Source organism: Andrena cerasifolii, chromosome 4 (genome assembly GCF_050908995.1).
Source record: "Andrena cerasifolii isolate SP2316 chromosome 4, iyAndCera1_principal, whole genome shotgun sequence".
Classification (NCBI taxonomy): domain Eukaryota; kingdom Metazoa; phylum Arthropoda; class Insecta; order Hymenoptera; family Andrenidae; genus Andrena; species Andrena cerasifolii.
Window position 1 is genome coordinate 9,425,402 of NC_135121.1, and position 14,873 is coordinate 9,440,274.

The 14,873-nt window shown below is 49.4% G+C and overlaps 1 protein-coding gene across 12 annotated transcripts in view; it reads right to left on the bottom strand.

Moving 5' to 3' along the window:
• Positions 1-14,873, bottom strand: part of LOC143368149 (uncharacterized) — a 41,288-nt gene that overhangs the window by 2,771 nt on the left and 23,644 nt on the right. For 6 of the 12 annotated variants that reach the window (XM_076810541.1, XM_076810539.1, XM_076810543.1 and 3 more), the window contains 10 exons: positions 6,285-6,475; positions 6,053-6,140; positions 5,811-5,953; positions 5,273-5,402; positions 3,688-4,794; positions 3,455-3,587; positions 3,021-3,130; positions 2,635-2,767; positions 2,479-2,556; positions 487-2,392 (listed from right to left, as the gene is read on the bottom strand). In XM_076810541.1, coding sequence (XP_076666656.1) covers positions 775-2,392; positions 2,479-2,556; positions 2,635-2,767; positions 3,021-3,130; positions 3,455-3,587; positions 3,688-4,794; positions 5,273-5,402; positions 5,811-5,953; positions 6,053-6,140; positions 6,285-6,475 — 3,731 coding nt within the window. In that variant the 3' untranslated portion in view covers positions 487-774. Of the gene's footprint in view, positions 1-486; positions 2,393-2,478; positions 2,557-2,634; positions 2,768-3,020; positions 3,131-3,454; positions 3,588-3,687; positions 4,795-5,272; positions 5,403-5,810; positions 5,954-6,052; positions 6,141-6,284; positions 6,476-9,734; positions 11,277-11,899; positions 12,346-13,033; positions 13,297-14,873 lie in introns of those variants that run through there. The other 6 variants (XM_076810549.1, XM_076810548.1, XM_076810547.1 and 3 more) reach the window with 6 other exon arrangements.

Below are 14,873 nucleotides of genomic sequence, written 5' to 3' on the forward strand. Positions count from 1 at the left end.
ACACTTTCCGCGCCACATTCGATTCCCATCGATACAACACCGGGCGGTTCTGTCCTCGGATTCCTCCAGAATGCTCGTGCATGCAGCGTCGCAGGATTATTTGTTAGTCACCAATGCATCGTATCGTAAACGGTACTTACCGATCGCAGGATCGACATTTCGCAGAGCTCATGCAACGCGCACGTTCGATCACGCTTCGAAAGCGCTTTTGTACGATCTACGTGCTCTATATGTACATGAAAGAGTCGCTTTTCTGTTTGTACAAGGCTGATATTACTCGTGCATCTATCTACAAGAAAGAGTCAAGGAAGATTTATATACAGTTCTTAGATCGGTCGATACTAACCCCGTTTGATTTGCTGCCCTCCTATGCGTTACGAGTGATCAGTCGGGACAGCGATCAAAGTTAAAGTAAGTTCTAGGAGGATTAAAGTGGGAACGAGTACCTACACCACAACAGTGTCATGCGCTTCAAGTAGAATCGAATTATTCATAAATAATGTATATTTAAAGTAATTACAGTATACATATTCGCGAGTGCTGCGGCCGTAGCTTACTTTACTGCCTAACCCTTTACGTACAACAGTGTACTACTTCAACAAGTAAAAAAACACTTATCTTCGTTGCTACATAAGATTCGTTTTAGGACACCTTTGAGGAACTTCGTTGACAATATGGCACTGGGTGTCATTTACAGAGAAGGGAGGAACAATGCAGGCTCGTAGTTCCACCAGTATCGCGAGATTAGCGATGTCCTTTGATTCAATTAACCATTCACCATATCGTCACGTCGCTCAGACTTCTCACTCCCAGCTTTTTGCTCGACCTGTGCTCGCAGCATTTCTGTTTCTTCTTCCTGCCATTGACTCGAAGGTCCCGCAAAGTCTCGAAAGTTCTCTCGACGACCTCTGGCTCTATAGGCGGCTCCAGCTTCAAACTTTCATTGTCGTCGGAGGTGCGAAGCTTGCTTTGCGATCCGAGTTTCTTAGGACCGTCGTCGAACACTTTTCTCCTGGATGTGTTCAGGAAATACACGGAATCCTCCGAGCGAGGGCGTAATCTCGCCTTCCTGGAGGCATCCTTGATGAATTTCGACATCATTTTGTCTTGAGCACCGAGGACTTCGTCTTGCCAGTCGTCATCGGAGGATGACCGATAAGATGAGGGCCGCGTGTGCCTCGGAGCTTGTCTACTTTGGAACCTTTTAGAATTCTCTACTTGCCTATCAGCTTTTCTACCAGCTCGTGAATCGAAATTCTCGTACACAGTGTCCTTTCCTTCATTTTCTGTATCACTTACTCCGTTCTCATTTTGTAGAATGGATTCGTTCAAAGAGTGTCTTGAACTTTTGCTTTTGCTACCTCTCGATGAAGATCTCAGTTTGACCTTTCTGTAAGTGGGTATTCCCTTCCCGTCGATCTTCCTGTTCCCCTTTATGCCCCCGAACGTCTGAAACTTCAACTTAGCGAAATCTGCGAGGTCGAAACTCGAGGATTCATCAGGCGTTCCTGGCTTTGAGTTCTCCTCGTCGGAGTCTTCCACGGGTCTGATACCGATATTCTTTATCCCCCCGAACGTGTGATACTTGTAGCCATCGAAGCTCCAGTATCTCCTCCCGTTAGCCGAGAGAATCTGATTCTCTTTCGCATTCCTGTCCCACTCGTCGACCCAAAGCCTCTTATAACAATCCTGATCTTGCTCCTTGCTATCTTCCACATCGCGCGGGTCGATGGAATACATTCCTGAATCGCCATCTGGATTGCATCTATCCGCTACAGCGGTTATATTCTCCTCGGCGATGTAAAGCGGATTGTAAGCCACCTTCTCAGCGGAGCCGTTCAATGCGAAGCAACTGTTTTCTGGCAGCATGGGCGCGAAATCATCGTTAACTCGCAGAGATTCGTTAGAAGATCCCCCCTGAGCGATGGAACGTTCACTCGCACTGTTTCTATCCATCGTTCCTCCACTTCCTGCCGTTTCTCTTCCGTCTTCCGCGATTCTTGTCGGAAGCTTCGCCTTCCCAGCGATCATGCGACGTTCCACGGACAATGGCCTCCCGCCAGGGGCGTCGTCGCTTTCGACGCGATCGTTAGACCGTTCGGTAGGCCTGGTTGGCTCGCTATCATCGAGATCCATGCGCAGAAGAGGGTTGATCGCGAAGTGAGGACTGGAGTACGGATCGCGATAGGTCCGTCTAGAAAGGCTGCCGCGCAGGGAGGCCGCCTCGAATTTTTCGAGTTGGTAACTCACCTGATGTTCCTGGTCAGCGCCTGTCGAGCTCGATCGTTGGGACAACGAGCTGCTCGGTCTGCTGGAGGTGGACGCTGCCGACCTTCGTCCCTTCTCGTTGCTCGACGCTCGTGAATCGTTGATGTAGTAGTCCCTGCCGAACCTGGACGTTCCACCGATTCAATTATAGAAACAGCAGAGGCAAAAGCGCGCGTATCGTGAGATCCAAATAAACGAATCGTTTTGTACCTTTTGATGTCCGGTTCTTGGTGGGCCAGAACCACTTCCAAATCCGCCCCGTTGCTCTTCGGCAATTCGGCGTGAATTCTGGGCGAAACGATGGGTTCGTCATTGCAAGAGATCAGTTTGACAAAGCGCAATTTTAAAGATTGCTGCGGCACTTACCCAGGAATGTCGGACGATCTTCTGGAGTACTGCCTCTCCCACAGCCTCTTCTGGATGTTCTCCTCGCTGTAGGGGTTGTTCTCGATCGGCGCGGCATTCTCCCACTTCTTGTGCTCGCGCTCGGCGATCGTGCCTGCCCGAGGATGCAAACAGAATTAGGAGTTAATTAAGGAATGGAAACCTTGGGAGAAAATCGTGGAAATTAGAAATCTCGGTGGAGAAGAAAGTTTCTTATCTGCAGCGGTACATTTTATAATTGAATACCGAAACGTTGGCCGCGCGGATTAGCCTGGACGAGCGTGCTGAATGTTGGATAAGCGATAGAAGGAATAGTCTTACAAGAAAGTAGATGTGCTAAGCGGGGATGATTAGGAAAGCTTGATCACCTGGTCTCGGAGGTGTGGCCAGCTGAATCTCTTCCTCCGATTTCCTGTTCCGCAGGGACAGCTGGGAGGCTGATTCAGGGTCGACGAGCGCCACGGCCGCTCGGCACTTGCTGCACAGTGGAATGTTGAAGCCGAATTATAATACCATCCGACGAAAAGAAAGGCCCTCGGGGCCGTTTTTGGCAAGGGACGTTGGCGTTCGCGTAACGAAACGAACGTCGCCCCGAGACTCTCCGTATCGAAACAACCGAGAAATAACTCGAGAATTCTGTACAGCTTGTCTCAAACGCGCACTTTCATTGGAGCCAGAAATCTCGATTACACGTGAGAACACAAGATATGAAATTTAAATTGTGTTTTTTTTCTCCATCGAATCTCAGATCATTTCTAATCTTGAACTACTTCTTTTAACACAGAATTTCTGAATCTTTTACCTTTCCACGTTCTCGTCATCAGTCGTGCCATTTTCCACGACAGAAGTATCAGTCTTCGTCAGACTGTCCAAGTGCCTCTGGGTGGCGATGTCGTAATGCTCGGTGTACTCGCTTTCTTGCTGAATATCTTCAGCTGCAACAATAATAATCCATGTAAACATCTCTAGATAAGTATTGAAACAGATTTCTGAAGCGACTGCTGCGATTGGTGACCACACTGGCAAGAGATTTACCATGAAAGTCAGCCCTGAGCTGAATACACTTGGCGTCATCCTTGATCGGTTCTGCAGCGTCACGATCGACGGCCATCAGCTTCATCTTGGCGCATTCCAGTGAGCTGAGAACACGCTCATCCCTCAGAGTGGTGACTTCCGCGTCATTCTCACTTTCGAGATTGGCTTCCGCCATGGAAATCCCCGTCGGCGTCGAGGTGGGCGTCTTTGGCACATTCGAAGCATTTCTTTCCAACAGAGGGGCCGTTGGCGATCTCGCCGACTCGTTGGAATTCGATGAATTATTCTGAACAGTATCCTCCAGCTCTCCTAGTTGATACGCGTTCGTCGGATCCTCCACATTCGTCGCATTTCCTGCAGCGTCCTCTTCAGATTTCTCGTGAGCCACTCGACGTTCCAGTTCAATCATTTTTACCTCGTTGCTGATTACACTTATCCACTCTGCAGCTGGTTTCTCTTGCTTTGTATCAGCTTTCACTGAGTTTCCTTCAGTGTCCATTATACAGTCGGGGCTGCTCGGTTTTTCAACTTCTTTGGCTTCATTGACTTTTACTTTCTGCTCAATATCCTCCTCTCGCACCTCCGCCCGACGCACCCGATCGATTCCTTCGCTGTATCCTTCGCTTTTATTCTGCTCGTTGCACGGGCGCATGGGAACCCGAGCGCCGGTATTTTCCGAGCCGTCAGCTTTCTGATTGACCGCGCATGCATTATTGGAAAGTGCTTCTGCGTGGTTTCCCTTCATCGAAACGTCGCCGGACGCTTCCAAACAGCTGTCTAAGCCATTCTCGAATTGCGATTCCTTCGGAGACCGGGGGACGACGTTGATTATGGCCTCCATCAGTTCCTTCTCGATTTCCTCGTCGGATTGCGCCGAGGAGCACTCGGATAGGTCAGACGTGTCCTCTGCGTCTTTGTCGCCTATCAGAGCCTTGAAGTCGGCGCTGGGGTTCGGTACCAACATGGCCACGGGGTCGGCCTGGGTCTGGACCCTCTTCTTCTGGAACAGCCAGTTCTCTTCCCATGACTCAATGGGGGAGATCAGGCCTATGTGAGGCGTTAGTGTGCCTGGCTCGTCCTGGCTGTCCTCCGATGATTCCTGCGAAGCTGGATACGAAAGATCTTCGGTAAATTTCGGATTAAAAGAGCATTGCCAACTATTGATTGAAAGCAAGCGGATTTACGCCGGTGCGCCACAAAGATTCGAGAAGCTAACCGCTACAGGATACGTGAATTCTAATGAGTCAATCCAATTAGTGAAATTATGAGTGAGGAGAGCTTCCACTGTCAATGTCACACCGCGCGCATTAATAGCATTAAGAATTAAACTGATCACTGTTTGCGCGCGGGTGGACTACTTGTGGACACTATTTTACTGTCTACAAAAGCATCGCTCGCGCTACCACCCGCGGATGTATCAAATTCTTTGAATCAATTAGGCAAAAGTTGAAGAGCGGCCGTTTCATGCTTCGCTCGAACTACAACAACCGAGCCCGTCGTTAACGGTACAAGCACAGTCGATTCAAGTAAATAATACAGATCCTAATTACTCGCGATTGAACGCTGCAAAGCGGTAGACACTTACGATCGATGATGTCCATTCCAAGTTCAGGAAATGGCACTCGATGAGCATTCCTAATGGCCAACACATCGTTATCTCTGGGGTACTCGTCGGACGCGTACGTTGTGGTCACTTCCTCTATTCGTTCCTCTATCTGCAACGATAAAACCCACCGTGTCTTCGTAAATTATAGCAAGCAGCGATCGATAAAACTCCTCTTTTATCAGCCTACGATGCGTGGAGCAACGGTTCCACATCCGTTTCTTATCAACGCGTCGTCTCTGAGACCCGCCAGCCTGCAGACCCATTCACGTAATCGGGTTACAGCTACCAAGGTCGCCTGCGTGACCTTGGGTAACCTCGTGATAGGTTCTTAAACTCTAGCAAGCCGAGCAAGTTCGTCCTACTGTCTCAACAAGAGTCACTCTGGTTCCCAGCGGGTTCCCATATTCGTCTTATCAGTTTCCCATGAGTGAACAGGAATTCGTCTTATTTCGAGAGACTGGCATTCGACTGGATTTCTTAAATTCCAAGGAACTATCGACGCAAATGAATTACCCACCGTTAAGGATAACGGCTCTGCGTGATTTCGATGGTGTCTGGAGCAGGACGCGCTGCATTCGCTGCCGCATTCGTCCTGTGACAGAGGCTCCAAGCTGCTGCAGCCTTCCTCGACTCCCTCGTCGAAGCCGATCTCGCTTTCGCCTGGAAATAACCGATTAAAAGACCACCGACTCGCTTTCACCCCCTTTTGCCGGGGTTCCTGAATCGTAATTATCGACGGAAAGATCGAGGGACGCTTACTCAACGCGCACTTGGCCGCCGGCACCGGTTTCCCGTTCAGAACGTTGCTATTACCGTCCACCTGTTCCTTTTGGTATTTCTCGATGACCTAGAAAATGCAGCGCGCTCGATCATCGATTTGTCGCGCGATCGAGACCCGGCACTCGGAATTCCGCGAACGGGGACGATCCCCGAAGACGTCCGAGTCCTCGGGAAGAAGCCCAAGCCGCGCGCGGTGGAATTAATATGTGACCTTGTTAAGTATCGCGGTGGCCAGCAGGTCCTCGTAGCTGTGCTCCGCGATGTCCCTCGCTTCCTGGGGCCTCCCGGTCTCGCTGCAGCTTCCGCCGAGGCCCGGCAGCTTCCTTGCCTCCTCCACGGCGCGCTCGACGATGTCACGGAGCGCCGTGTGCGCCATCGTCGGCGAGTCTGTGCTGGATTTGTCTGCAAGTTTTATTGAAACATTCGTGAATAACAAAAGCACAGAATCGACGACTACTGTCTAATATACCGGAAAGAGATCTGTTAGTCATTCAACGAATCTCGCAAAAGCATCGCTAAGTTCAACGCCCCCTTAAAATGGCTCCGATCCCAATGGCAGAATGGTGCAAAGTGAAACCTCAATGGAGAAGCCGCTAAATGCCTCGGAAGAGACAGGAGAATCAGCGGCCGCCGGCGCACTTTCTTCCAGCCGATAGCCAGGGTATCGGTAATGGATCGAACCTCCTCGCTACTCGTTCGAACGCACCGGGGTAATTTCACCTGCGCGGCCTTGTCAGCGATTCCTCATCCTCCTTCCACCTCCTCGCTCCTGTTCGCTCGTGGTTCGACCATCGGGTGAAATTCGACCTGGTGAACTCTTTCCGCGGGAAACTCGATGCCTCCGCTGACGCGTGTACGTACGCTCGTGGAAATGCCGAGGCGCAGCTGTCCAGCGGGGTACGCCGAGCCGAGCGTCTTAAACGGTCAGCTTAATGGCTCGTTTGTTGCGTGGACGTGGGTAATAACTCTCGGCATCGAGGTTTCTCGGAACCCAGACACTTATGGCCGTCGGAGAAATTTCATTTACGCCGGTAAAAATAGTGAAAACACGGGGGGACAATGTTGTTGACCTTCGGTCCCGATGATTGGCGTCGTTAATAGCGATCTCCTCGATTTATCCGTCGCATCCTCCGATTCCAGCTCACCCGAGGCACCTGGTACCGCGCGTCGGCGCTCGCCTCGCTGGTTAATTAAAAATCGAGCGCAGAACCTTGGTCCATTAACGTCTCGTAACCGAACAGTCGATTCGCCGCCCGCCATTTCCGTGGATCGTTTAAATTCCATCTGCTTTTCAGCGGGGCTCGGGCACCCGGCAATTTTAGAACGTATGCTAATTCGCATTCCTCCCGTTCGATTAGAAAGACGACTTTTCGCCGCGTCCGTGTGCCGGGCACACAGATTCGATCGGTCGATGGGCTTTCTAACCCTGATCTTCCCGCTAGAAGGTGAAGGTCGCCAGCATTTATTTCCTCCTGGCGATCTAAGCCCGCCTGGCTGTCTCCGCGGCTATTCATTAGTCACGCCGAACGCGCGATCGCCTCTCGATTAATTGCTGCCCCTTTTCACCGGGCTCGGTAGTCGAGTTCCATTCTTAAACGCCGCCGATGCGCTTCCTAATCGCTTTCTGATAGATTTAAATAGTTTTATCGGACCTGAATTACTCCGCAACCGTGGTCTCTTAAGCCACACTCCGCGCAGAATATTCTATGCGCCATGAATTTATGATATTAAACTCAAGTTTGATGAAAATAATACAAGCCTTCGCAGGAAGTATCGCTCTACGATTTTATTCGAATATCGACGGCGAATTCTACCAAGGAGACTCGTCATTACGCTCACCTTTCAGCCACTTTTTTCTTCACAGAGCATCGCGTCAGATCTAAATGTCCTTCGCGAGTTTTTTTTTTTGTTTATCACTTTCAATTAATCACCTCGCTTATTCATGGACTGACGCAAACGCCTGGACGCCAGTTTATCCTCGCAATTAAACGCGTAAGAAGCGCGGCTCTAATAGCTTTGTACTTGAAAGCGAGCGCTCTTTCGCGGAAGATCATTACATTGATAATCGATTATAAATATTTATAGCCTGGCTGAAACTTCGGTTCGGTAGGCCTGCTCTTTTTCCCGCACTTTCTAAAAGCAAAGCAGCCGCCGGTTTGCGCGCCGATTTGGAAATCGAGCGAGCGCTCCGCCGGCGAAATGCTTCTGCTCCTCTTCGCTTAGGCGTAATCGAGCGAAATCGAGACGGTGGCAGTGTTGGGCCAGGAGGAATTAAAGCCGCGCGCGAGACAGCCCCCGCGGTACACTTGGATCCGCGGGGGTAAACGTTCTGATGTAACGAAATTACAGTGATTATCTAGGTGCGCGCGTAATCGCCGTCGCGCAAAGGTTTCTCTGCGCGAAATTGACATCGCAGTGACATCCCCCGGCGAGACGTTATCCAGGAGGAATCTCTCGGCACGTTAATTTAATAACAAAGTCGCTGGACTTTAGAGTCGTTGATTGATGAATTCGATGTTACACATACGTTACGTGTATTGCTCGGTAATCCCTTTAGCCAGCGGAGTCCTCGTGCTGTTCGATGACACTTCGATGTCTATTCTGAGAAAAAAATACCGCCTTTGCACCTGTTTTCCGAAGGCGATAAGTCTTTTGTCCACTGATAAGATAGGCGACGCGCCGCGATTGCGGAGCCACAGCTCGGTTGCTCAAGAATACTGAATTTAATGGCTGAAACTGGCGAGGCTTTGCTTTCATTCGTCCTTTTTAATTGCAACGAATGATCTCCTCGAAAACTTGGCTCATTACTTCGTCAATAATCCAGACTTCCTAGAGCTGTATTAATTCACAAACTCATCGAGGGTCAGTCTGAATTCGAAGATCTGATGAGAAGCAATCTATCACAGAGGCTTCGTGAAATCTTTGGAGATAAGAGGCGTGATTTATCGAGCAAGCACGGAGGGAAGATTGAAGAATCGTATGATTGGTTTTTTTCGCCATGATTCGCGATAATCTGGCGACACCGTTCAAGTCGATCGGTGTTATCGCGACGGCAGCTGCGTCGTTATTCCACCGAGCCGATTACAATCGAATAATCGCGGCGGTGCGACAATAATGCAGCGATTGTAAGGGTGCTTGGAACAAACGCGTCGATGCAGAATAGCCGCGATAGAGCTTGGCAGAAATATCAGAACTGCCAGGTAACGACGAAGAGGAATAGAGGAACGTCCCGAAGTGTACCGTCCCGGGTTCGCGCTTGTTCTTTGTCGAAACGCAACGAATTATTATTACGGAATGGCCGGCGGAACCGTAAAAGGAGTCGGCGTGGACAAAGAGGAGGGAAAGGATGGTAGCAGCGCGATTCTCTCGCGACAAATTGTCGCAGCGCAATACAGAGAACCGTGCCAGGGACGCGCAAATAGTTCACCGCTGACAATTTACAATAATCGCGATGAATCTGTGCCGATGACGGTGCTTTCACGCTGCTATCTGGATCGCGATTTTGTAACTTCTCTGCTTCGTGGATATTATTGTCCTTGCTAGAAACGATCCAGGAACGATCGACGGCGGGGTACGTTTTATCGCGCTACTTTGGAATTGAGATTTGGATTCGGGGTTTGTTGGATTTAAATTTTTAGCGACAACACTCGAGGATATTTACCATCTCGCTTAGTGAGCAGGACATAGACGAAATAGGCGACGAGTAGGCCGCCGATCAGCGTCAGCATCTCCGCGACGAATTCCAGCAACATTTATCACTCGTTTCACATCGTACCCTTCCTCTGATAAGCCGACGAACCTTCACACTTTCCACTTTTCCGGGCGACGAGAGTTCACGCTGACAATTAACATCTCGCACCTTCGACGATCACTTATTTCGACCACTCTGCTCGATTATTAAATCGATAAAGGGACATCCAAATCCCCTGGAGCCCGGGATCTCTGAAAATTCACCGAACCACTTGAACTCCTCCGATCTCTGCGTTGACGGTGATCCACGAGTATGCTAATAATTCCCCCCTCCCCCACGGTGTCACTAGAAACGTTTCCTCTCTCAGCGAAATTTCTACAAAGCTATGCGCGACGATTCGGCACACGGGAGCCTCGAACGATCATCTGGGAACGCTTCGATTCGCGTTATTTAGCGACGCCTCCTCGTAACTTTCTCGTCCTCCCGTGATCGGCTAATACCGGAAGGTTCCAGCGAGCATCCTCGTCGTTGCGGTTAACGGCGGGCAATTTCTGTTTATTAAGGAAAAAGCTGCCCGACACGGTGAATTCGGCTCGCGGGAATCGTCGCTCACCGCGTTCTCGGACGTCCCGGTATCGATTCGCTTACTTTCTTCCCCGATAATCGCCATTACTCTCTCCACACGTTAATTACCGAAAACCCGCCGCTCTTCCCCGCCTCGTTAACTTCCCACCTTCGGTAACCGTGCCAATCTCCGCTGGAAGTCTACGCTTCTCTACCGAAGCGGCGAGGAGGGAATCTTCGTGAACGCTGTCGCACGCTCGCGAACCCGATCAATTACTAACACCTGTACACACCTGTACACACTTGTATACACCGTGGCACAGTGGCCTAAGGATGCGTGCGACGTGCAGACCCGCGCGGACCAACCCACACGCAGGCACGAGCCGCTGAGAACGGCCTTTAAACCCTCATTTGAATAGTCGCCCGACGACAGTACGTCTGAACTTTGAAGTTTCTCGCTCGACACTGCGCGCTTTTTTTTTTTTTTTATTTGCGGGCAACTGCCAGCGGCAGGTAGCTGTCGTCGCTGATAACAACTCGCAGTTTTCCGCGGTTTTTTCCCTTTCCCAGTGTTACGTGACACTGCGCGGGGTGTTTATTTCCCGAATGCATAATATCGACATCGAGGATATTTATACCCCCGACAAATTTCTTCGGCTGCTGAGAAAAGTTCTCCAGCGAAAAAAGACGCGAATGAAATCAGCCGCGATATCAGCTTCCACTCGCCTTCTCCGGGATCGCTTTTTCTGCCTTCATTTTTCGCGGGAATTTCTACCGGAGCTGCTAATACTGGCAGGCGTAATTACCGCGACTGGTTGCGCAACGATCGCTTTGATATTTAAACCGCGGATCGGTGGGGGACTGCGATTTTAATGCTCCCTGACTCTGCTTCGTGGACCGAGGAAATCAGCTCGGAAGTGGGGTATCAGAAAATCGCAATGGATGCTCGAAAAGTGAATTCGGAAGACTGACAACTACCTCGGGCTCTGCGAGTCAGTTCCCTCCTCATGAAAGCCAATTATCGCTCCACCAACACCACTCCAGAAACCCTATTATCGATACCTGCGCAGGCTACGAGCTGTTACGCTCGAACAAAACACTTGCGATTGATTGCCACTGTAGTAAAAGAGATACCGTTCGCGTTACAACGCCAGCGTACGGTGTTTACATCGGCCAGACCGATCGAAGGCAGGGGTTTGCGCCGCGCGATTAAAAGCAGCCGATAGAAAGCGACAGGGCTAGCAGATCGATCCCCCAGATCCCTAGTCAGCTTCAATTTCCTCCCGTTTCCTATTTCTCGCTATCTTATCTCCCAAGGGCGCGAGTAACAGGCAATTAGCAACGCCAGCCAATCATTACGAGTATCCTCAGCGAGCGTGGACAAACGAGCACTGCTTTATCGCGATGACACCTTGGCAGACAGCTTTAATTCAATCGCGTTCCTCGATGCTCGTCGGGGTTCCGCGCTTCCTCGTCGATTCCAATCGTTAGACAAGACAGATCGAGGTGCAAACGTTTCAGCGAGTCCGTCTACGTTTAATTAGCTTCGGTAAATTCACTTTGGCGCGCACTTGGATGTCACTCGCCACTGCGGACCCTTTGGAAATTTATTTTCACCGGTGGCAACGAAGGGAGTACCGTTTTCGCGTAGGATTCCCTGGGGTTCAGGTGCGCGTAAGCAGGCTCCTCGACTGGTCCGCCGCTTCGTTATCGCGGGCAACACGAATCGGGAGAGCGGTGGAACCGGCGAAATCACCGGCACCGCGTGTGTAATCGCAGGCTTGCCCCGCTCGAGACTGAGCCTTTGCTAAAGCGGCCTGATACGCGAGCTACGTACCCCACATACGCCGCTGTACGGCTTCTTTTTAGTGGGGGATACTTTTGCAAGGGAACCTGCATTTTCTAAAATCCCCAGACGCCTCCGGACGCGTTCACCTCGCGGAACGAGGAAAACGCGACCACGTCTCGAGAAGCGTCTCCAAATCTGCGACGTCGCTTTTTGTCAAATGCTATTCTCGGCACCGTGTTCCGGATGAACAAAGGAGTATCGATTCTGTCGCAATGCTCAGTAGGTGGACACTGATCTCGACGCGAGGGCAGGGTAAACGCACCAATAAATTAACACTTAAGGGTAATGAAGGAACGCTATTATAAAATTATCCTTGCCGCGCTATTGATTCCACGTGCTGCAGAAATCGTTCGTACGAAGCCAGAGTTGGGCAAAATGTAATCTAATTACAACTTACAAATTAGGATTAAAATGTAATTGTGCAGTTGATCACACATTATTTTCTGTAATCGTTAATTTAGGTAGTTGACCATTTGGTTTCGTCAACTACCTAAATGAACGATTACAGAAAATAATGTGTAATCAACTACGCAATTACATTTTAATCGTAATTTGTAAGTTGTAATTAGATTACATTTTGCCCAACTCTGTACGAAGCAAGACATTAAAAGAAGTCCCTAATTAATTACTTGCTTATTTTACTCGTTTTAATACAAAATGTACACTCACTCACTTTTGTGGTGAAACTGGTGGGAGTTGATTAATAGCATTTGATATGGTACGAGAGATTAATTAAGCATGAAATGTCAATATTTATATTGAGCTTGGATGTCAGATCCACCAAGAATAGTTACAAGAAACGTATTTTACTGGAAGGAATCAGGAATTCCTTAAAAAATATTCTGAAGAGACTCACAATGCTCGCTAGACTCCTTTCCCAGCACCAGCTTTGACGCAACTTTTCTTCCTCCGGTATTAGTGATTACAAAGCCAGTCGGGCACGCTGGATTCTTCGCCGTAAAATACACTAATATACCAGCAGTTATCTGCTATTGCGAAACGGAGTTTGGGCGAAATAGATTACGAACTCTGTATCTGCCAGTCGAAAGTTTCCTTCCATCTCGAAAGATGGAAAATTCCCGTTCGCGCGGAGTGTGCTAGCCTGTTTCCACTAGCTTGGCGTAACGTACTGGTTAACATAGTTGCCTCCTGATAAAACCTGGTCATTGTAGATCGTTCAAGTACAAAGGTCTATGGCGCTGAATAAGATTGAATGGTTGCCGGGGCCGTAGGTCTCGCGACAGTTCGACCTCCATTTGAATTCCGCGCGAACCGATAGAATAAACTTGTAATAAACCATGAAACGATACAGGCCATTGTATGCAAAACACCGACGAGTTTAAGCGCGATAAATATTTAACGGATAAACGTATGAATTTCGTTAGTGACCTTCGACGCACGGAAATGGTATTTAAAATTCAAAATTCATTTCGCACGTCTTTCCCCTATCTTCGCTGCGAAGGGATCGCAATTTTCATTCGGAAATAGGCTGAAATAAGGACCAACAAAGTACAGGAGGCCCGTAAACGTTACAGCTTATCGCAAAGTGCTTTGTCGTGGGAGACAGAAATCGAAGGTTACACGCCGGTCGCGCAATTCTGCGCGAGCTCCCAATAAAACTGCAGCGAAGAAAGAGCCGCGTATTTTCGAGCCGTGGAAAATTCGGTTGCTTTAAATAACTTCGGCGACGAATATGGGCCGGAGCTAAATGACTTTCAGCGAATATTGATCGCGGCGAATTTTCGGGCGGAGCAAAAGGAAGAAACGATCGGTCTTGGAATAATAACGAGGTACGGACTTTCCTTAGATGTTGACTGACTCACGGCTTACATAATCGGCAAACGAGCCGAGTGTGCCCACTTAAAGATTATTGTCCTCAGATTGTTACATCCTCTATTGTTCGCCATTAAATCGTAGACTCGTCCTTCGACGAGCCGTCAGTGATTCATTTCGCGAAGGATGATACGCGCGGATATCGCAAACCGCGATCGGAATCGTTACGAGGATCGATTTGGCGCCCAGCGCTTCAGATATTTAGGACACGCGAGTTTAGAAAAGGCCCCGCTTATGCCATTTAATGGACCGTTCCTCGAGGAGCCATGCAAAGTGTATGCAAAACGGCGGAACAGATGCATCGCGTATGCAACTTTTACATGCGCGTTTAGAACACACACAGTCGCGTGCAACTGTGTATATTCCTTAGACGGTCCTTTGTTGGTTCCCACTGTTCAATATTTGTCCGAGTTTGCGTTTCTTCGTGGCAAACGCGGTAAAAGAATATTTCGAATAACGTACCGCGGCGCTACAAGAAGTGGAACTAGTAACTAGTGTTGACCCAGTTCTTCAGGCTATTCTCACGAAGTCCATCATTTTTGTATCGATTTTTTTCGTCGCCATTGAATCCCGTCCTCCCAGCTGAACTTCCTTCTCGCGGTGTTCTTCCAGCTCCTCGAGCTGCAAAGTCATCCTGCTCGACCCGAATCTTTTTCACCGAGCGCGAGAAAAATCTGCCGAGCGAATTTGTGCCGATGAAACTGCAATTTCGGCGATCCAGAAATCCAGTGGAAGCTCGAGAAAGCTTCGCCTCGGTTTCTCGGTTCGCCGACAAGTTTGTCCCGGCGTTTTCTCCGGAGCGTTCAGCCATTCATCGAGTTCCATGATTTCAATTTGATCATCTCGCTGTTCCCATTATTAAC